General features: G+C 45.1%; 1 protein-coding gene across 1 annotated transcript in view; it reads left to right on the plus strand.

Moving 5' to 3' along the window:
• The window catches only part of LOC311108360 (uncharacterized protein), a 93,253-nt gene that overhangs the window by 19,816 nt on the left and 49,272 nt on the right, over positions 1–24,165 (plus strand). Inside the window, exon 2 of the mRNA XM_084150996.1 lies at positions 20,919–21,036. Coding sequence (XP_084007122.1) covers positions 20,919–21,036 — 118 coding nt within the window. The remainder of the gene's footprint in view (positions 1–20,918; positions 21,037–24,165) is intronic.

Here is a 24,165-nt window from a genome sequence, read left to right on the forward strand (position 1 = left end):
ACCAGACATGTCACCCATTGAGCATGTTTGGGATGCTTTGGATCGATGTGTACGACAGCGTGTTCCAGTTCCCGCCAATATCCAGCAATTTCGACCAGTCATTGAAGAGGAGTGGGACAACATTCCACAGGCCACAATCAACAACCTGATCAACTCTATGCGAAGGAGATGTGTGGCGCTGCAAGAGGAAAATGGTGGTCACACCAGATACTGACTGGTTTTCTGATCCACGCCCTTTAAAAAAAAAAAGGTATCTGTGACCACCAGATGCATATCTGTATTCCCAGTCATGTGAAATCCATAGATTAGGGCCTAATTAAATTATTTCAATTGACTGATTTCCTTATATGAACTGCAACTTAATTAAATCGTAGAAATTGTTCCATGTTGTTTTTATATTTTTGTTCAGTGTTGATTCAACCACAGGCCGATGGTCAGGGGGCCGGAACATAATTACAAATAATTAGTAGACTGCAAATTGACCACAAGAAGCCCAAACAGATGTAATATTTGACTAAAACATAATCATTTCAAACCTTGCTTACATTTGTATACGATCACATACATGTATATATTTATATTATGTGTGGGAATACTTTGGAACAGATTTACAAAATTAAAATCACTTGGAGCTGAGTTGCTGGTGTTTTTACAGTCTAAAACAGAAATACCTTATTTACATATATATTCAGACCCTTTGCTGTGAGACTCGAAATTGAGCTCAGGTGCATCCTGTTTCCATTGATCATCCTTGAGATGTTTCTACAACTTGATTGGAGTCCACCTGTGGTAAATTCAATTGACTGGACATGATTTGGAAAGGCACCCACCTGTCTATATAAGGTCCCACAGCAGAGAGTGCATGTCAGAGCAAAAACCAAGCCATGAGGTCAAAAGAACTGTCCGTAGAGCTCAGAGACAGGATTGTGTCGAGGCACAGATCTGGGGAAGGGTACCAAAACAATTCTGCAGCATTGAAGGTCCCCAATAACAAAGTGGCCTCCATCCTTCTTAAATGGAAGAAGTTTGGAACCACCAAGACTCTTCCTAGAGTTGGCCGTCCGGCCAAACTGAACAATCATGGGAGATAGGCCTTGGTCAGGGAGGTGACCAAGAACCCAATGGTCACTCTGACAGATCTCTAAGTTCCTCTGTGGAGATGGGAGAACCTTGGCCTGAATGCCAAGCGTCACATTTGGAGGAAACCTGGCACCATCCCTACAGTGAAGCGTTGTGGTGGCAGCATCATGCTGTATGGGTGTTTTTCTGCGGCAGGGACTGGGAGACTAGACAGGATTGAGGCAAAGATGAACGGAGCAAAGAGAGAGATCCTTGATGAAAACCTGCTCCAGAGCGCTCAGGACCTCAGACTGGGGCGAAGGTTCACCTTCCAACAGGACAACTACCCTAAGCACACAGCCAAGACAATGCAGGAGTGGCTTCAGGACAAGTCTCTGAATGTCCTTGAGTGGCCCAGCCAGAGGCCGGACTTGAACCCGATCGAACATCTCAGGAGAGACCTGAAAATAGCTGTGCAGCAACGCTCCCCATCCAACCTGACAGAGCTTGAGTGGATCTGCAGAGAAGAATGGGAGAAACTCCCCAAATACAGGTGTGCCATGCTTGTAGTGTCATTCCCAAGAAGACTGGAGGCTGTAATTGTTGCCAAAGGTTCTTCAACAAAGTACTGAGTAAAGGTTCTGAATACTTATGTAAATTACATATTTCTGTGTTTTATTTTTAATACATTTGCAAAAATGTCTAAAAACCTGTTTTTGCTTTGTCATTATGGGGTATTGTGTGTAGATTGATGAGGGACATTTAAAAAAAAAATCAATTTTAGAGTAAGGCTGTAACCTAACCAAATGTGGAAAAAGTAAAGATGTCTTAATACTTTCCGAAGGCACTGCTCAAAAAAATAAAGGGAACACTTAAACAACACATCCTAGATCTGAATGAATTAAATAATCTTATGAAATACTTTTTTCTTTACATAGTTGAATGTGCTGACAACAAAATCACACAAAAATATTCAATGGAAATCAAATGTATCAACCCACGGAGGTCTGGATTTGGAGTCACCCTCAAAATTAAAGTGGAAAACACACTACAGGCTGATCCAACTTTGATGTAATGTCCTTAAAACAAGTCAAAATGAGGCTCAGTAGTGTGTGTGGCCTCCACGTGCCTGTATGACCTCCCTACAACGCCTGGGCATGCTCCTGATGAGGTGGCGGATGGTCTCCTGAGGGATCTCCTCCCAGAGCTGGACTAAAGCATCCGCCAACTCCTGGACAGTCTGTGGTGCAACGTGGCGTTGGTGGATGGAGCGAGACATGATGTCCCAGATGTGCTCTATTGGATTCAGGTCTGGGGAACGGGCGGGTCAGTCCATAGCATCAATGCCTTCCTCTTGCAGGAACTGCTGACACACTCCAGCCACATGAGGTCTAGCATTGTCTTGCATTAGGATGAACCCAGGGCCAACCGCACCAGCATATGGTCTCACAAGGGGTCTGAGGATCTCATCTCGGTACCTAATGGCAGTCAGGCTACCTCTGGCGAGCACATGGAGGGCTGTGCGGCCCCCCAAAGAAATGCCACCCCACACCATGACTGACCCACCGCCAAACCGGTCATGCTGGAGGATGTTGCAGGCAGCAGAACGTGCTCCACGGCGTCTCCAGACTCTGTCACGTCTGTCATGTGCTCAGTGTGAACCTGCTTTCATCTGTGAAGAGCACAGGGCGCCAGTGGCGAATTTGCCAATCTTGGTGTTCTCTGGCAAATGCCAAACGTCCTGCACGGTGTTGGGCTGTAACCACAACCCCCACCTGTGGACGTCGGGCCCTCATACCACCCTCATGGAGTCTGTTTCTGACCGTTTGAGCAGACACATGCACATTTGTGGCCTGCTGGAGGTCATTTTGCAGGGCTCTGGCAGTGCTCCACCTGCTCCTCCTTGCACAAAGGCAGAGGTAGCGGTCCTGCTGCTGGGTTGTTGCCCTCCTACGGCCTGTTCCACGTCTCCTGATGTACTGGCCTGTCTCCTGGTAGCGCCTCCATGCTCTGGACACTACGCTGACAGACACAGCAAACCTTCTTGCCACAGCTCGCATTGATGTGCCATCCTGGATGAGCTGCACTACCTGTGCCACTTGTGTGGGTTGTAGACTCCGTCTCATGCTACCACTAGAGTGAAAGCACCGCCAGCATTCAAAAGTGACCAAAACATCAGCCAGGAAGCATAGGAGCTGAGAAGTGGTCTGTGGTCACCACCTGCAGAACCACTTATTTATTGGGGGTGTCTTGCTAATTGCCTATAATTTCCACCTGTTGTCTATTCCATTTGCACAACAGCATGTGAAATTTATTGTCAATCAGTGTTGCTTCCTAAGTGGACAGTTTGATTTCACAGAAGTGTGATTGACTTGGAGTTACATTGTGTTGTTTAAGTGTTCCCTTAATTTTTTTGAGCAGTGTATATATATACAGTACCAGTCAAAAGTCACCTACTCATTCAGTTTTTGTTTATAATTTTTTACTATTTTTTATATTGTAGAATAATAATGACGACATCAAAACTATGAAATAACGCGTATGGAATCATGTAGTAACCAAAAATAGTGTTAACCAAATCAAAATATATTTGAGATGTGAGATTCTTCAAATAGCCACCCTTTGCCTTGATGACAGCTTTGCACACTCTTGGCATTCTCTCAACCAGCTTCATGAGGTAGTCACCTAAAATGCATTTCAATTAACAGGTGTGCCTTCTTAAATGTTAATTTGTGGAATTTTTTTCCTTCTTTAAGCGTTTGAGCCAATCAGTTGTGTTGTGACAAGGTAGAAGAAGATACAGAAGATAGCCCTATTTGGTAAAAGACCAAGTCCATATTATGGCAAGAACAGCTCAAATAAGCAAAGAGAAACTACAGTCCTTCATTACTTTAAAACATGAAGGTCAGTCTATTCGGAACATTTCAAGAACTTTGAAAGTTTTTTCAAGTGCAGTCGCAAAACCATCAAGCGCTATGATGAAACTGGCTCTCATGAGGACCGCCACAGGAATGGAAGACCCAGAGTTACCTCTGCTGCAGAGGATAAGTTCATTAGAGTTAACTGCACCTCAGATTGCAGCCAAATAAATGCTACACAGAGTTCAAGTCACAGACACATCTCAATATCAACTGTACAGAGGGGACCGTGTGAATCAGGCCTTCATTGTCGAAATGCTGCAAAGAGACCACTACTAAAGGACACCAATGAGAAGAAGAGACCTGCTTGGGTCAAGAAAAACGATCAATGGACATTAGACCAGTGGAAATGTGTCCTTTGCACGTGACGTAAATTGGGGACCACGGTCGGAGACGATATCCTGCGGAAGACCATAGTGCCGGAAGACCTGCTAAAACAGTGCCTCAGTAACCTGTACGAAAGGTGAGGGCGTACTCCGTAGGTGGAGTATGCGCTCACCCCCCTCTCTGCGCTCTGGTGGATGATCGAAGACTCCTCTGAACAGAGCCATGAACCTCCCATAGGAACCCAGCTCCTCCTCTCCTCTCTTTCCAACGACCGCCCAGTCAACAGGGAAATAACCGTCGCAACCTTGGACCTCTCAGTGGTGGGGGCTCTCGTATGATGAGCAAAATAGAGGGAGCACTGGAGGAGGAAGCCACAGCATTTGGATGGAGTCCCGTCATATTTGTCTGGAAGGGACAAACGGGCATCGCTGACCTGGGCAGACTGCTGAATGGGCTGGGGTGCTGGTTCGCTGGGTCAACTCATGGTAGAGGACCCTCCGCTCGTTGGGGTGAATGCGGAGGACCTCATCCATCGCCGTCCCCAGTTGCGCCAGCTGACCGTGGTGTTGGCGAAGTACGTCTCTGCTTCCATTCTGAGAGACAATATTCTGTAACGTAGACGCAGGGAGTCAGGAAGCAAGTGCATTTAGTGAGTTTAATGACGAAGAACACTGAATGATACAAAACAAGAAAAGCGTCTAAACATGGAAACATAAACAATATTGCCTGGTGGGTGATAATAACGGAGTGCTATATAAAGGGGAAGTAATTAGGTGACCAGGTGATGTCCAGGTGTGCCTAATGAGGCGCAAGTGTGTGTAATGAAGGTTGCCAGGTGTGTGTAAGGATGGGTTGCCAGGACCGGTGGTTAGTAGACCGGCGATGTCGAGCACCGGAGAGGGGGAGCGGGTGGGGACGTGACAACCCCACCGCAACCATGGGTCACTCTGTTCACAACATTGACATCAGCAAACCGCTCGCTAACACAACGCTATACACGTGGTCAGCGGTTGTGAGGCCGGTTGGATGTACTGCCAAATTCTCTAAAACAATGTTGGAGGCGGCTTATGGTAGACAAATGAACATTCAATTATCTGGCAACAGCTCTGGTGGAGATTCCTGCAGTCAGCATGCCAATTGCAGGATCCCTCAAAACTTGAGACATCTGTGGTATTTTGTTGTGTGACAAAACTGCACATTTTAGAGTGGTCTATTATTGTCCCCAGCACAAGGTGCACCTGTGTAATTATCATGCTGTTTAATCAGTTTCTTGATATGCCACACCTGTCAGTTGGATGGATTATCTTGGCAAAGGAGAAATGCTCACTAACAGGGAGGTAAACAAATCTGTGCACAACATTTGAGATAAATTAGCTTTTTGTGCATATGGACAATTTCGGGGATCTTTTATTTCAGCTCATGAAACATGGGACCAATACTTTACATGTTGCGTTTATATTTTTGTTCATTGTAAAACTTTCGGAGAACTTTGAACATGAGGTACGAGGCGGGAGAAAGCGAGCATAAATGCTGAAGTCATATTCATATCAAATGGAGAGAAAATACAAAATTAGGCTTTTAAAATAATTACACACCGGAGTGTCCGCTATCAAAAATAAGGCACAGATAATCGTACATTTTCTGACTGGACATTTTGCACTGCTTTGTTAAAAGTCTTGGCTCGGTCTACATCGTTATTTTGCATTGTTTACATTGTTTCTAACATATTTACTGAAATCGGTTATGCAGGCTATAGCAAAGGAATAGGCCACTTGGCATTGCCCTGCTGTGAACTTCCTGGTCAGCTCTTCACTTTGTGGTGCCAGTCAAGTTGTAATAGGCTATACATCGTCTGTCACATCATGATGACACCATTGACAATGGCTGTCAATCATCTTCGATATCCGATACTACAGTTGAAGTCGGAAGTTTACATACACTTGTGGGCAGAACTGAAAAAGCGTGTGCGAGCAAGGAGGCCTACAAACCTGACTCAGTTACACCAGCTCTGTCAGGAGGAATGGGCCAAAATTCACCCAATTTATTGTGGGAAGCTTGTGGAAGGCTACCCGAAAGGTTCGACCCAAGTTAAACAATTTAAAGGCAATGCTACCAAATACTAATTGAGTATATTTAAACTTCTGACCCACTGGGAATGTGATGAAAGAAATAAAAGCTTAAATAAATAATTCTCTCTACAATTATTATGACATTTCACATTCTTAAAATAAAGTAGTGATCCTAACTGACCTAAGACAGGGAATTTTCACTAGGATTAAATGTCAGGAATTGTGAAAAACTGAGTTTAAATGTATTTGGCTAAGGTGTATGTAAACTTCCGACTTCAACTATATATCGCCCAACGCTAGTTGGAGATGTTGTCTGATCTGGTAAGGGAGTGTGTCATAATAAAAAGCCTAGGAGTATTCTCGTCAGGGTCTCTCTCACTGTCTAACTGTTTAAGGTCTTTATCATAGTGACTAAAGCTGGGGGAGATACCTCAGGAATGGGAAACTGTGGACTTATGTTATCGTGTTATTTGGTTTGCTGGGGGGAAGGTTAGTTAGAGGCTAGTTAGCAAATAGCTACAGGGAGGTTAATTATAGCTGATCACTGGGTGTGGTTCTCTTTCAATTAGCTTTTATGCTTTTTCTTCCCTTTGTCTACTGTGGTAGCTAGCGTCACACGGCTAGCTGCTGAGACTTGGCTAGCTTAGCTGCAAGGCTTAGCTAACTTGGCTAGCTCGCCGCAAGGCTAGCTATCCTACCGACTATCTTTTCTACCTGGAAAGGTAGAATTACTAGCTCGCTCGGTCATTTAGCTCAACCCACTACCGTTCCGCGTTGACTAGACCGACCACTGCTTCACTGCTTATCGGTCGAGAGCCACTCTTTTTTTCATTGCAAGACCAACAAAGCACTAGCTTCCTTTGACTAACATTGTGCTAACTAGCTAGGCTTCTAGCACATGAGGAAAACACTAGCTATGTTCACGTTGTTAATGGATTAGCTTTCTTCGGCTAGTACTGTGCTAACTAGCTAGGCTATTATCCCACATGACCGACCTCCTCCAGGCAGCAGAGGAGGAGGAGGAAGAGGAGGTGCAAGCTCTTACCTCTAGGCCCTCTTCCACCCTTAGTGAGGCATCGGTGGCGGATTACAGATATTCGCTCATCGATGTCTGCAAACGGGCAGCGGCCAGACTCAGCATTGAGATGCTGGAGATGCATATTATCCTAGCTATCGGCAAGCCTAACCCAGACCTTTGGAATAATATCTCAACCTCCGAGCCTCCAGAGGTGCCATTCAAGGCTCGTTGCCATGCCATGAGCCTTGCAGTGGTGGTGGAGAAAGCCTTATGGCTCAACTTGTCCAGCCTTTCAGACAAAGAGAAAGCAGATTTCCTTGACGCTCCTGTTGAGCCGAAGGAACTGTTTGGGCCTGCTGTCGCCACCATGTGGCAGAAGTGTGAACTTTGAAAGAAGGAGGACAAAGCCTTCAACTTCTGCCTGCCCCATAGAACCGGCAACCATGGCTACCCAGCCTACCCCTCCACAAGCCAAGGCTTCTCTGCAGAGAGAGGGCAATTCATTGGCACCAGGGCCTTCGAAGGCAAAGCCCGCAGCGACGCAGCGGGCATCAACCCCACAGTTCGGGTCCCCAAACAGGGGCCAACAGCTGGGGAAATGGTCCTTCGCTGGAGCTGCATCGAGGACACACCCAGCTGATTCCCCTATGGCAGAGAGGGGCAGCCAACAGTTCACCCCGTGTTCTGGACTGCCACCTGTCGGGTGGAGCACAGACTTCCTCTCCCCCATCAGATTGGGGGAGGACACATCTGTGCCCCTAGAACCCTTCCCTTTGTGCAGCAACTGATTTCCATGCGTTCGCTCCCAAGGAAGACGGAGGGAATTCACTCTACCCCCTCCGTGCCACGGCTCTCCCCCAGCTCTCGTTCAAGCAGCCGGGCCAGGAAAACAAATTGTCAGTCGCCACCAAGCACAGTATTGACACCATGTTCCAGTGTGTCAACACTGCCCTTTTCAACGAAAAAGTATCTGCTGAATCAAGCTGTCATGCCAAGAACACAGAGTAAAAATACAAAGGGTGACTGGTGAGCGAGGGTCTACCGACCTATAGGCTACTCGCCATAGCAAGGAACTGGGGCACATGTGCAGTCCAGCCCACAGTCTGGTCCAAGGTTACGAAGGTAGACCTTCCCCTGTCCCAACTGTAAGCACACTGGGAGCAGTGACATCCAAGTGATAAAACCTCACAAAACTGTGTGGGGATGCCCAACTCGCTGCAGCACAAATATCTTCTACAGTCAACCCTTTAAATAACGCCCAAGAAGTTGCCAGACCCCTGGTGGAGTGGGCGTGTACACCCCTAGGTAAACCTTGCCCCTTGCTGCTATATGCCAGGGAGATAGCCTCCACAATCCAGTGGGACAGATGCTGCTTAGAAAGAGCCCTGCCGTGACCTGGATTAGCAAAACAGACAAAAACCTGGTCTCATAACCAGCTATCCCAGGTCCGTTCAATGTACGTGCGTAAAGCTTGCACCGGACAAAGGGCATGTAACCTCTGTTGCTCTTCAGAAGCAAAAGGAGGAGGCAAAAAGGGAAATAGCTCAAACGCTAAGGACCTGTAGAACATAGCCATGACTTTTGGGGGCGTAGGAGCATTTGGACGCAACGTTACATCGGCCACACAGGAGTGTAGCCTCCACTCCTGAGAGAGGGGGTCCCACCTGGATAAAATACAGTATATGCACCCGAGTTGAGGTAACCGGGGCAGGGACACGCGTCACCCAAAGCGAGAGCGTGTGCGTACTGCTCCCCAGCAATAGGGACCGATCCAAGGTTAGAAGGGAGAGAGACAGTCTCTCCCTGTCTGATGATGCACACCACCATTGACATATTGTTGGTTCTGAACAGCACAAGCCGGCCCGAAAAAAGCAGGGGGAAGCGCCTGAGCACCAGATACACCATTAGGAGCTCCGGGTAATTGATATGCAGTGCGCTCTGCACCAGTGTCCATACTCCCCGAATCGAGTTGCCTTCGTACAACGCACCCCACCCTTGGGGGGATGCATCTGTTATGATCACCTTGTGGCATACAACTCAGCCCATTGGAGCCCCCTGACAATAGCAGAGGGTCCCACCACTAGGCCATGGCCCGTAGGCCTGACAGGGACACCCAAAGCGACCGGCTTAGGCTGAGAAATGCTTCCAGTGGCTAGTACTCAGCGCTGGAAGGGCCTGACAACAATAGCCCCAAGGGATCAACAATAGCCCCAAGGAAACGACTTTCATGACAGAAGCCATCATCTCCAGTAGGGGTAGGCAGTACCGAAAATGCACTGTGTGACCCAGCCGAAATTTGGCTAAGCAGAGCCGGAACAATCGAAGGGATGACGCTGTAGAAGTGTGGGACACACAACAAATTGTAGCCAGTACCCTGACGTCACTGTTTGCATGATTCAGGGCGACACTGCGCATGCACGCCATTGGTCGGAGCACACAGTGAGCCTCCCGTGAAGTGCCATCTGTGGACTGGGAGAGATTTGGTTATTTTTCCATTTCCACCACTCTTGACAACTGTGTGTCCGAACGTGGAGAAGGAACACTTTTCATTGAACACATGCGGGAGGCACAACACTTTTGAAACCCAGTGACAACTGTGGAACTTGAAAAAACAGTTTATGTGCCAAGGTTTGCCTAAAGCCTGGCCCATTCTGGGTACAAGGGCTCCAGTGATCAGTGACATACTCCAATTGGCAGAGTCACCTGGGGGTACCCAACAAACCTCACTCGGTTTAGGCACTGCATGCATAAAAAATAGACCCAGGGAAAAAAAAAACTTCTCATGGAGGTTACCCTGCCAACCAGTCATAGGTACTGGCAACAAAGCACCTTGTAACCTAGATGGGAATGGAACAGACAGCTCTGAAAAACAGATACCTTCTGTGATAACAGACAGAGGCGATTTGAAATCAAATCTAATTCCCTGGAATGACAGCTCATCTCGTGTTCCATATGAACCACAGAGAGTGTGTTTAGGATATTAGCATGGTCGTGTCCAACCCTGCTTCTTCTCTCGACTACCAACCACCAATCGCCTACAGGGCCCATAACCTGTATCACTAGACACCTCATAGGGACTGGTGAGCTACAGGTAGAAATCAGCAATGAATCCCAGTAATGAGCTATGTGGGAGGGGTGCCACCTTGTGGACAGAGAGTGAATAGCCCAACTTATTACTCCCACCCTGGAGAGATTGATTCACCTCTTGAACCCCATAAACACCATGGAATACAGGGTACCAGAGGGGCATTAAACATGGACAAGCTTCCAACACACGTTGTGCTTCCGTGAGACTGTATAGCCTGCATGAAGCCCAGCCCCCTTATGGGCACAATCAATCAATCAAATGTATTTATAAAGCCTTTTTTACATCAGCAGATGTCACAAAGTGCTTATACAGAAACCCACAGAGGGCTCCGGAAATGACAGAGGTAGTACCCCGTTTGCAGTAATAAAACATGGGGGCACTGACGTGGGGGCACTGTCATAACAAGCTTCATTCACTGGAAGTTATGCATGCTAGCCGATGTTAGCTCGGAGGCTCTTTAGTCTAAGCTAGGCTAGCTAACCTCTTTGACCACTGCACGGTCCATTCCGTATAACCAAGCGACTTAACGCTACGTATACTAAACAAGAGAGCTACCCAAGCAACTCCACTGTGGGGATGCAGGAATAGTTATCACCGAGCCAAGACATACAATACAAGACAACAAATGTGAGTATCTCTTTATTCATTTTGGGCATGGTCGCGAACCCTGCTTAGCTTTCGTTGTCTAGGTCGCATTTTTAGCCATCTTACTCATTGCTATAGCCAGGCCAAGCAATCTAAGGATTCACGTGAGGCCATGTGGTAAACACAGGCTATATCAAATAAAATCTAAATGTATTTGTCACATGCACAGGATACAGAAGGTGTAAACGGTACAGTGAAGTGGTTACTTGCATAGTAGCAATATCAAAAACAGAACGTGTCCAGATAAAAATATTGTATAAATATTTTACCATTATTAGACGACACTTACCCGACACACTTGTCTAAATTGATGGGTCATGTGAAGGAAATGCTATAACCACCCCCCAGCCACATGTAGCTAAATGGATGGATCACTATTGTCTAGACATGTACACATGTTCATGAAATACAATAGATTGTCGTAATCACCCCCAGACACACCTGGCTAATTTGATGAGCCATGTAATAATCCGGCCGAAGTGGAATGTTTTGTTTAGACATGTAGCTAGCTAGCTAAACAATGAACCAACTCATACTACTACCAATGCAAACATTGTCATAACTGTAGTATGAATCTGCAAGTAGCTAAAGCTAACAAACTAGGTTACATGTTAGCTAGCTAACATTAGGCTATAACTAGCAATGCAAATGGTTTTCTGATTTGAATAATATTACTACACAGATAATACATGAAATGTTAGCTAGCGAGCCAGCAAGATAATGTTTGCTAGCTAACTAACAGTACACTTTAACTTGCAATAAAAATGATTTCTGACAAAATTAGAAACTTATATCTGAAAATGTAGTTAGACTCTTACCCGTATACATGGATGAACTCTTCACGGCAGACTGGAACCATTTAACTCTGTTTTGTTTGTAGCTACATCTTGTTTGGCCAGCGTTGTGTCAAGTCACTCCGGTTCACACTGACCGTGGCATGTGCAGAAAGTAGCCCTCACTTTTTCCAACTGATCTGTTGAATTTAGCACCTGCTAAATTCAGGGCATCAATGTTGTTGAGAAAAGTAGCAAAACTTTTGTAGTTATATCTTTCAAAAACGGCACGGTAGAAAGGACTGTCAACACATACTGAACAGCTCACATTATAGACAGAAGCACGCTACATGGCAGACCAATCGAAACTCATCTCCCGGCATGTCCAGCCCGTCCATTATCTCAGCCAATCATGGCTAGCGGGAAGGTTCCTGGCTAACTAGGCTAATAATTTAACAATTTCATTCATATTTATGGAAGGAATAACATTTCTTTATTAAGGCACATGAAAGTTCACATGTTCCTGAAGGCATTTCTGCCAAAAACTCATTTTGATAAGAAAATTCATGTTTACGTTCAAATGCCGCTCCTGTGAAGTAGTGACGTGCGACATACGCCTTGTTTCCTGAAACAAGTCACAATTGTTTGTGATTAGGAAACTATGAGAACTATACAAACTCCAGCACACAACGTCCAGGGGGTGAGCATGCTCTACCACGAAGGGACAGTTTAGTTGGCGCAACGTAAGACAGTCTCGTTTTCCAATTGTTTGTTTTAGTAGTGTGAATCGTTCCTGTTCACACCGAGGTGAATGAATCCAAGCCTCACGCTTATCACCTTTGGAAGGCGGGGCTTTCAGCAAGGCACGGATTTCATTGGCCTTCTCAGGCATGATATTAGATCCTTCAACCGAAGTTGTGAGAGTGCAACTCCCCATAGTATGTTGTACCGAAGTTGACTGACTGAAAGGGAACACCCCTTGTTATGTCATTTCATTACATAGCCCTGTCTTTGAAAGATGAAATATCTGTCCTTTAAGACAGCTTTACTGATCACCCTTATGTCCGCAAAGCGAGTGAGTGACCTGCATGCCCTGTCAGTTCACCATTCGTGCCTACAATTGCCCAGGGTGGAGGCGTGTAAATCTGTAGGCTGACGCTCTGTAGAGTGATTTAGGGGTCTCTCCTGGAACCTCTGCCTCTCTGGAACAATGGGATAGGAGAGGAGAAGAGGAGGAGAGGAAAGAAAAGGAAAGTATTAGGGAGAGGAGGAGAGGGGGTGAGGAGAGGTTAAGGGGGCAAAAGGAGGACTAGAGAAGATAAGTATAAGAAAGATTGGGAGACTCACAACCCCTCCCCCACCCCCCCGCCTCTATCCTAAAGTAGGAATGAAGAGAGTGTGAGAGAGAAGGAGGAAAGATTAAAAGAGGATTGGGGATTACAGGAGAGGAGAGGAGATTTTAGGAGAGAGGAGAGGCAAAAAGGGAGATTTTTTGTGTCTTGGTTCACCAGTGATACACAAGGTACACAAGCCTGGTCATGCAACCCTCTCCCCCCGCACACACACATACAGACCTCATGTCACACCTTCCTGCTTGCTAACCTCGTGCCTAACACTAGCAATCATATGCTCAGAGGAACTCATACACACTGAACTCAGTCAGAAGGTTCAGAGCTAGGACAGTGTACTAGGACGCTCCTCTACAGTGAGGAGCAGATGCACAACTGGCTCTGGCACAATTGATCCCCATCTACACAATCGGAATGCTTGTGGAAGGAATCCATAAACAGTGTATGCCTAATTGATGAGGATGTGTTCTGTGTGAAACTTCTTATCAGACAGATCTGGATGACTAACTGAGACTGTCTGACAGTTTCTGCCATAGAAGGGCTGTGAGTTCCACTACAAGGAGAGAGAGAGAGAGAGAGAGAGAGAGAGAGAGAGAGAGAGAGAGAGAGAGAGAGAGAGAGAGAGAGAGAGAGAGAGAGAGAGAAAAACAACCACCTCCTGACAAACAACCACTCCACAACATCTCACTTGATATCGACCTGTTCCATGTCTACAAAACCGTACCAGAGTTTCAAACACGATACTGAAAGAACAGGAAAGGATGCTGTTTGCAAAATGCAATAATATCTCAGTCACAAGTCAAATAGTTTTCATTTTATGAAGTGCGTAGAGAACAGTGCACAGTGCAGGAGATAGACAGAGCAAGGTAGAGAAAACAACAAACACACATCACAACGTCGCGTCATGCTGTCGTCAGTGCTCTCTCTCGTAATCTTGATCAATGCACAACCAATTTCACAAAAACACCTAAACACTAGGCTTGGATGGTATACCGTATATACCGTATACCGGGATATTTGGAAAAAGCCACGGGATGGTTTTTCAATACTGTCAATACCATTGAAACTATTTTTTTGAAGTTTTTTTTTTAAATAAATGTGAATATTTGTAGCTACTTTTTAAGTAAATACCTGCAGTCAACTTGTGCAATATGTTACGAGATAAAGAAGAGCGTGTTTTTCATTTCAACTGTGACATAATTTTTCATTATGAAGCTTACCGGTAGTCCCCAGTCACGTGGTGTTTGTTTACAACCACACAACGACGAGAGACCAGATGCTTGTGAGACACTCACTGTTGTGTAGCCAGGTGATCTAGGTGATCTAGTTACGGTATGGAACTGACAACCAAATGTTTGCCAGCTAGATATCTTATAACTAATAAGTTAACTGTCTAAAATGTGCTAAATCCTCTGCAGAGAGAGAGAGAGAGAGAGAGAGAGAGAGAAGTTTGTGTGTGTGTTAGGCAATGGGCATGTGGTATCCCTGTTATTTGTCTGTGAATGGTGTGTAAGAGCAGTGTGTGAGTGGGTTAAGAACTAAGTGTTGTACTTTTCTGTGAATAGTGTGTGAGGGCATCTTTTCCTCCATTCTGAGGAATGTCTCGTAAGAAGGTTGAGTAAGACAGGGTTCCAGAATCCTGACCTCTGACCTCTTATATAATATACTCAGACTGTCATAGGGAAGGACATCTCAGGACCCCAAACCCCATGTGTGTGTATTTCTGTTGTACAATGGCTTGCAAAATATTTACCCCCCTTGGCATTTTTCCTATTTTGTTGCCTTAGAACCTGGAATTAAAATATATTTTTGGGGGGTTTGTATTATTTGATTTACACAACATGCCTACCACTTTAAAGATGCAAAATATGTTTTATTGTGAAACAAACAAGAAATAAGACAAAAAAAACAGAAAACTTGAGCGTGCATAACTATGTCTCTATAAGCTTGGCACATCTAGCCACTGGGATTTTTGCCCTTTCTTCAAGGCAAAACTGCTCCAGCTCCTTCCAGTTGGATGGGTTCCGCTGGTGTACAGCAATCTTTAAGTCATACCACAGATTCTCAATTGGATTGAGGTCTGGGCTTTGACTAGGCCATTCCAAGACATTTAAAATTTCCCCTTAAACCACTAAAGTGTTGCTTTAGCAGTATGCTTAGGGTCATTGTCCTGCTGGAAGATGAACCTCCGTCCCAGTCTCAAATCTCTGGAAGACTGAAACAGGTTTCCCTCAAGAATTTCCCTGTATTTAGCGCCATCCATCATTCCTTCAATTTTGACCAGTTTCCCAGTCCCTGCCGATGAAAAACATCCCCACAGTGAAGCTGTGTTCTTGGGGTGATGAGAGGTGTTGGGTTTGCGCCAGACATAGCATTTTCCTTGATGAGAGTACTTTCTTCCATATGTTTCGGGAGTCTCCCACATGCCTTTTGGCAAACACCAAACGTTTTTGCTTATTTATTTCTTTAAGCAATGGCTTTTTTCTGGCCACTCTTCCGTAAAGCCCAGCTCTGTGGAGTGTACGACTTAAAGTGGTCCTATGGACAGATACTCCAATCTTCGCTGTGGAGCTTTGCAGCTCCTTCAAGGTTATCTTTGGTCTCTTTGTTGCCTCTCTGATTAATTGGTAATTGGTTGCACCAGTCTTATTTAGGGGCTTCATAGCAAAGGGGGTGAATACATATGCATGCACCACATTTCTGTTATTTATTTTTTAGAATTTTTTGAAACAAGTTATTTATTTAATTTCACTTCACCAATTTGGACTATTTTGTGTATGTCGATTACATGAAATCCAAATAAAAATCAAATTTAAATTACAGGTTGTAATGCAACAAAATAGGAAAAACGTCAAGGGGTTGAATACTTTTGCAAGGCACTGTAGTAGACAATCCCTAAACCCTCTCAGGCATCCTAAGCACTCTAGCCATCCTTATATGAACTGTATGTTTTCAGGCTGACCCCTTGGATGGCTTGTGATGGAGAGAAACTTCTAGCCTGGTGCCATGTATCTCAGCACAGTTAGAATTGAGCCATGGCATTTCCAACACCCCTCAGGAGGTGTGGCATTTTTATAGGGCGAAGGGGGTCGAGAGGGGTGTGGTAAAATGGGGACAAGAGTAGAGCGGGTGGGGGGTGAGCCTGTATTGGTGAAGTGATTGGGAGGGAGAGAGAGAGAGAGAGAGAGAGAGGGGTGTGGGTCAGAAGGAAATGGTTGTGGGCCAGTTCGGGCCTGATCTGAGGAATGTTGTGAAGAGGACACGGAATGCTGGGAATGCCAGTCATGAGGTGGGCCAGAGGGGTCACTAGAGGTCAAAGGGGCACCTGCTAGTCTCTACTTACAGCTGATCATCAGGCCCCTGAGGGCCCCTGAGGGCCTCTGAGGGCCGTGAATTACACTACACCACAGACGGTTCACTATTTGTGTGAGGGGGGTGTGTGTGTGTGTTCGTAAGTGTGCAGACAATTGAAAATGTTTGTTCTCACGTACAGCCCCAGCCCCATCCCCATCCCAAGTCCACCCCCTTCCCCAGCTTCAGCCTCAGCCCCAGCCCTAGCCCCAGCCCCAGCCCCAGCCCCAATCTCATCCCTAGCACCAGCCCCGAACCCAGTCCCATCCCCAGCTCCATCCTCAGCCCCAACCTTACCCCTTCCCCACGTGTGTCTGTCTGCTCGTATAGCTTGCTAGTGTGCTAGGAAGGTGTCAGAGGTGTCATGTACCTGTTATTTTAGAGGGGGCACGAAGTACGTGAGGATGGAGGGAGATGGTCTGGAGGGGGGCTGGCCAGAAGTCGGCGAATTTAGCATTTCTCAAACACCTGACACAGCTTTTTCCTGCAATCTAGAGCCATAATAATTGTGCCTAATTACAGTGCATTCGGAAACTATTCAGACCCCTTGACTTTTTCCACATTTTGTTACGTTACAGCCTTATTCTAAAATTGATTAAATAGTTTTTCCCCCTCATCAATCTACACACAATAGCCCATAATGATAAATAAAAAACTGATTTTTATAAATTTGAGCAGATTTATAAAAAATACAAAACAGAAAATCACATTTAAATGGGTATTCAGACTTTTTACTCAGTACTTTGTTGAAGCACCTTTGACAGCGATTACAGTCTTCTTGGGTATGAAGCTACAAGCTTGGCACACCTGTATTTGGGGAGTTTCTCCCATTTATCTTTGCAGATCCTCTCAAGCTCTGTCAGGTTGGATGGGGAGCGTCGCTGCACAGCTATTTTCAGGTCTCCCCAGAGATGTTCAAGTCCGGGCTCTGGCTGGGCCACTCAAGGACATTCAGAGACTTGATCTGAAGCCACTCCTGCATTGTCTTGGCTGTGTGCTTAGGGTCGTTGTCCTGATGGAAGGTGAACCTCCATCCCAGTCTTGGGTCCTGAGCACTCTGGAGCAGGTTTTCATCAAAGATCTCTCTGTACTTTGCTCCGTTCATCTTTCCCTCGATCCTGACTAGTCTCCCAGTCCCTGCCGCTGAAAATCATCCCCACAGCATGATGCTGCCACCACCGTGCTTCACCGTAGGGATGGTGCCAAAGAGTTCAATCTTGCTTTCATCAGACTCTGAACTCTGGAGCTCTGTCAGAGTGACCATCGGGTTCTTGGTCACCTCCCTGACCAAGGCCCTTCTCACCCGATTGCTCAGTTTGGCCGGGCGGCCAGCTCTAGGAAGAGTCTCGGTGGTTCCAAACTTCTGCCGTTTAAGAATGATCTTGTGAATGATCACTGTGATCTTGGGGACCTTCAGCGCTGCAGACATTTTTTGGTACCGTTCCCAGGATGTGTGCTTCGATGATATCCTGTCTCAGAGCTCTACGGACCATTCTTTCTACGTCATGGCTTGGTTTTTGCGCTGACATGCATTGTTAACTGTGGGACCTTATATAGACAGGGATGTGCCTTTCCAAATCATCTCCAATCAATTAAATTTACCACAGGTGGACTCCAAGTTGTAGGAACATCTCAAGGATGATCAATGGAAACAGGATGTACCTGAGCTCAATTTGAGTCTCATAGCAAAGTACTGAATACTTATGTAAATAAGGTTTATTTTTAATAAATTTGCTAAAATTACAATAAAACATTATTGGGTATTGTGAGTAGATTGATGAGGGGAAATTCAATTTAATCCATTTTAGAATAAGGCTGTAACGTAACAAAATGTGGAAAAGGGGAAGGGGTCTGAATACTTTCCGAATGCAGTGTATATGTCAGATATGACTGTTTTTATGCATAGGTTATCTAAGCATACCTCTTAACCTGTGTGATTGTCATTTTAATAATAGTGCACATTGATTCATTAAGAACTTAGTACAACTGCCACACTGGTATATAGTATTATAGCTTAAAACAAATTAAACAATTTCAGTATTTTCTAAAGTCTAGCAACCTTGCCTGCATTCATGCTAGCTAAGATAGTTAGACAAGCTATTCTAAATTGGTTGATAGCCTGAAATGGCTTAAGAGCTGGTTATGAGGTTGGGAGATTGGGAACCTATCTAGCTGGCTAGTTAAAGCGAACTTCATAAAATTGCTACGTGGCTAGTATTACAGAGAAACAACAAAACATTTTTGTTTCATTTAATAATCAAGAAGGAATCAATAGGCTACATAGTTTGATCAAATTCATTTACAAACATAACTCATGTGAGTCCAGCACATCACTAGCAGCTAAAATCAAATCAAATGCTGTGTTTGTCACTCGACACTCTCTCTCCCCCTTACCTGATGATAGAGTCTGCACACTATAGAGTATCTAGAGTCCTGCCTAGGATGCCTTTGCTCCGTGGTGCACTTTGGAAGGAACCACTTACTAGTGAGAAGGTGCTTCAACAAAATACTGAGTAAAGGGATACGTATTATGAAACGTGATATTTCAGGTTTTTTTGTTGATAGATTTGCAATTGAATCCATTTTGGAATAAGGCTGTAACGTAACAAAATGTGGAAAAAATCTTTGGGTCGGAAATACTTTCCGAATGCACTGAACAAAAATATAATTGTAAAGTGTTTGTCCCATGTTTCAGGGGCTGAAATAAAATATCCCAGAAATGTTCCATAAGCACAAAAAGCTTATTTCTCAAAAAAACATGTTGTGCACAAATTTGTCCTTTGCGAAAATAATCCATCCACCTAACAGGTGTGGCATATCCAGAAGCTGATTAAACAGCATGATCATTACACAGGTGCACCTTGTGCTGGGGACAATAAAAGGCCACTCTAAAATGTGCAGCTTTGTCACACAACACAATGCCACAGACGTCTGAAGTTTTGAAGAAGCGTGCAATTGGCATGCTGACTGCAGGAATTTCCACCAGAGCTGTTGCCAGAGAATTGAATATTCTTTTCTCTACCATAAACCGCCTCCAACGTCGTTTTTGAGAATTTGGCAGTATGTCCAACCGGCCTCACAACTGCAGACCACGTGTAAGCAAGCCAGCCCAGGAACCCCACATCCGGCTTCTTCACCTGCGGGATCGTCTGAGACCAGCCACCCGGACAGCTGATGAAACTGTGGGTTTGCACAACTGAAGAATTTCTGCACAAACTGTCAGAAACCGTCTCAAGGAAGCTCATCTGCGTGCTCATCATCCTCACCTTGAACTGACTGCAGTTCGGCATCGTAACCAACTTCAGTGGGCAAATGCTCACCTTCGATGGCCACTGGCATGCTGGAGAAGTGTGCTCTTCACCGATGAATCCCGGTTTAAACTGTACCGTGCAGATGGCAGACAGCGTGTGGGCAAGCAGTTTGCTGATATCAACGTTGTGAACAGAGTGCCCCATTGTGGTGGTGAGGTTATGGTAAGGGCAGGCATAAGCTACGGACAACAAACACAATTGCATTTTATCGGTGGCAATTTCAATGCACAGAGATACCGTGACAAGATCCTGAGGTCCATTGTCATCCCATTCATCCGCCGCCATCACCTCATGTTTCAACATGATAAGGCCCCATGTCATAATGAACTGTACACAATTCCTGGAAGCTGGATCGACGTGTACGACAGTGTGTTCCAGTTCCTGCCAATATCCAGCAACTTTGCACAGCCATTGAAGAGGAGTGGGACAACATTCCACAGGCCACAATCAACAGCTTGATCAACTCTATGCGAAGGAGATTGGTCATGCTGCATGAGGCAAATGGTAGTCACAGCAGATACTGACTGGTTTTCTGATCGATGCCCCTACCTTTTTTTTAAGTATCTGTGACCAACAGATGCATATCTGTATTCCCAGTTGTAAAATCCATATATTAGGGCCTAATGTATGTATTTAAATTGACTGTATTCCATTTATTAACTGTAACTTAGTAAAATCTTTGAAATTGTTGCATGTTGCATTTATATTTGTGTTCAGTGTATATATACACTGAGTGTACAAAACATTAAGGACACCTGCTCTTTCCATTACATAGACTGACCAGTTGAATCCAGGTGAAATCTATGATCCCTTATTGATGTGACTTGTTAAATCCACTTCAAACAGTGTAAATGAAGGGAAGGAGACAAGTTAAAGAAGGATTTTTAAGCCTTGAGACAATTGAGACAAGGATTGTGTATGTGTGCCATTCAGGGTGAATGGGCAAGACAAAATATTTGAGTGCAACTCAATAATAAGAAGGTATCCTTAATGTTTTGTATACTCATCAGCTCCAGCAGAAGAATGGACAGATCTCCATCTCCAGTCTGAATGGGAAGGCAGATGAACAGACAGAGCTCAATGGCCACTCAGAGGACAACACCCTGGCAGAGGAAGGTAAGAGAGACAGTGTTTTTTTTAGCTATGCGATTGTGTTTTTGTCTGTAAGCTAGTGTTTATGTATGGATGTGTCTGTGTGAGTTTGTCTCTGATCGTGTGTGCATTCGATGTGCAGGTGGGTGGGGGACGTGTGTGTGTGTGTGTGTGTGAGAGAGAGAGAGAGAGAGAGAGAGGTGTGGTATGGCCCCTGACTGACACAAAAATACAATGCCACCCATGTTCAGCCTCTGGCCCTTTGTGTGTGTGTGTCTGTGTGTGTGTGTGTTATGTTATGTTTGGATGTACAGTGGGGGTTAAAAAGTATTTAATCAGCCACCAATTGTGCAAGTTCTCCCACTTAAAAAGATGAGAGAGGCCTGTAATCTTCATCATAGGTACACGTCAACTATGACAGACAAAATGAGATTTTTTTTCCAGAAAATCACATTGTAGGATTTTTAATGAATTTATTTGCAAAATATGGTGGAAAATAAGTATTTGGTCAATAGTAAAAGTTTCTCAATACTTTGTTATATACCCTTTGTTGGCAATGACACAGGTCAAACATTTTCTGTAAGTCTTCACAAGGTTTTCACACACTGTTGCTGGTATTTTGGCCCATTCCTCCATGCAGATCTCCTCTAGAGCAGTGATGTTTTGGGGCTGTCGCTGGGCAACACAGACTTCCAACTCCCTCCAAAGATTTTCTATGCGGTTGAGATCTGGAGACTGGCTAGGCCACTCTAGGACCTTGAAATGCTTCTTACGAAGCCACTCCTTCGTTGCCCGGGCGGTGTGTTTGGGATCATTGTCATGCTGAAAGACCCAGCCACGTTTCATCTTCAATGCCCTTGCTGATGGAAGGAGGTTTTCACTCAAAATTTCACTCATTCATTGTTTCCTTTACAGTCGTCCTGGTCCCTTTGCAGAAAAACAGCCCCAACGCATGATGTTTCCACCCCCATGCTTCACAGTAGGTATGGTGTTCTTTGGATGCAACTCAGCATTCTTTGTCCTCCAAACACGACGAGTTGAGTTTTTACCAAAAAGTTATATTTTGGTTTCATCTGACCATATGACATTCTCCCAATCCTCTTCTGGATCATCCAAATGCACTCTAGCAAACTTCAGACGGGCCTGGACATGTACTGGCTTAAGCAGGGGGACACGTCTGGCACTGCAGGATTTGAGTCCCTGGCGGCGTAGTGTGTTACTGATGGTAGGCTTTGTTACTTTGGTCCCAGCTCTCTGCAGGTCATTCACTAGGTCCCCCCGTGTGGTTCTGGGATTTTTGCTCACCGTTCTTGTGATCATTTTGACCCCACGGGGTGAGATCTTGCGTGGAGCCCCAGATCAAGGGAGATTATCAGTGGTCTTGTATGTCTTCCATTTCCTAATAATTGCTCCCACAGTTGATTTCTTCAAACCAAGCTGCTTACCTATTGCAGATTCAGTCTTCCCAGCCTGGTGCAGGTCTACAATTTTGTTTCTGGTGTCCTTTGACAGCTCTTTGGTCTTGGCCATAGTGGAGTTTGGAGTGTGACTGTTTGAGGTTGTGGACAGGTGTCTTTTATACTGATAACAAGTTCAAACAGGTGCCATTAATACAGGTAACGAGTGGAGGACAGAGGAGCCTCTTAAAGAAGAAGTTACAGGTCTGTGAGAGCCAGAAATCTTGCTTGTTTGTAGGTGACCAAATACTTATTTTCCACCATCATTTGCAAATAAATTCATTAAAAATCCTACAATGTGATTTTCTGGATTTTTTTTTCTCAATTTGTCTGTCATAGTTGACGTGTACCTATGATGAAAATTACAGGCCTCTCTCATCTTTTTAAGTGGGAGAACTTGCACAATTGGTGGCTGACTAAATACTTTTTTTCCCCAGTGTATGTGTGTGTGGGTGGGTGGCTGTGTGATCTGTAGATCCCTGCAACTATGTCCCTCTAGAGCCTCTTGATCCTTCACGAATCTCTCTGTCAACACTGAAGGGACACCTACACAGTCTCCTATTGGAGCTTTGAAACAGGTCCCTCACACACTCACATCCCGAACATACCCAACAAACATCTGGACTGCATGGAGGCTCAGTTGTTCTAGGTAATCTTGTGTAAGACTGTGTGTAGACACCTGCCTATTCACTTAAAGTAGCCTGACAGTAATTTGTTTGTGGGGTCTTAAAACTAAAGCCAGGTAGAATTCCTCACGACCCTACCCACTCTGTGTGTGTGTTTGTTTATTTACTTTAAGGTTCCTCTGTCTATCTGGAAGGGCTGCACAGGCACTTCTTCCCTCCCTAAATATTTAGCAGGCCGTGACCTGACTAGGAACAAAGCGACCCTCGCCGTTTAATAACTCTATTCTGCCAGGGGAAGGAGTAACTCTATACTACTTTAAACAGAGAGATATGTCACATACCACACTGTCGAAAAGCCTATTTAATGAAGCGATTCTGTGTGTTTATAGAGTAACCCAATACCCCTCGGAACAGACAGAGATGTGGTATGCACTATATGTAGAGAATGATTTGGTGAGATTAGACATACAGTGCATTCGGTAAGTATTCAGACCCCTTCACTTTTTCCACATTTTGTTATGTTACAGTCTTATTCTAAAATGGATTAAATAAAATCCTCATCAATCTACAAACAATACCCCATAATGACAAAGCGAAAACAGGTTGAGCTCAGGTGCATCCTGTTTCCATTGATCATCCTTGAGATGTTTCTACAACTTGATTGGAGTCCACCTGTGATAAATTCAATTGATTGGACATGATTTGGAAAGGCACACACCTGTCTATTTAAGGTCCCACAGTTGACAGTTCACGTCAGAGAAAAAACCAAGCCATGAGGTCGAAGGAATTGTCCGTAGTGCTCCGAGACAGGATTGTGTCGAGGCACAGATCTGGGGAAGGGTACCAAAACATGTCTGCAGCATTGAAGGTCCCCAAGAACACAGTGGCCTCCATCATTCTTAAATGGAAGAAGTTTGGAACCACCAAGACTCTTCCTAGAGCTGGCTGCCCGGCCAAACTGAGCAATCGGGGGAGAAGGTCCTTGGTCAGGGAGGTGACCAAGAACCTTATGGTCACTGTGACAGAGCTCCATAGTTCCTCTGTGGAGATGGGAGAACCTTCCAGAAGGACAACCATCTCTG

This window comes from Coregonus lavaretus, assembly GCF_964263955.1.
Source record: "Coregonus lavaretus genome assembly, chromosome: 33".
In the NCBI taxonomy this organism is placed as follows: domain Eukaryota; kingdom Metazoa; phylum Chordata; class Actinopteri; order Salmoniformes; family Salmonidae; genus Coregonus; species Coregonus lavaretus.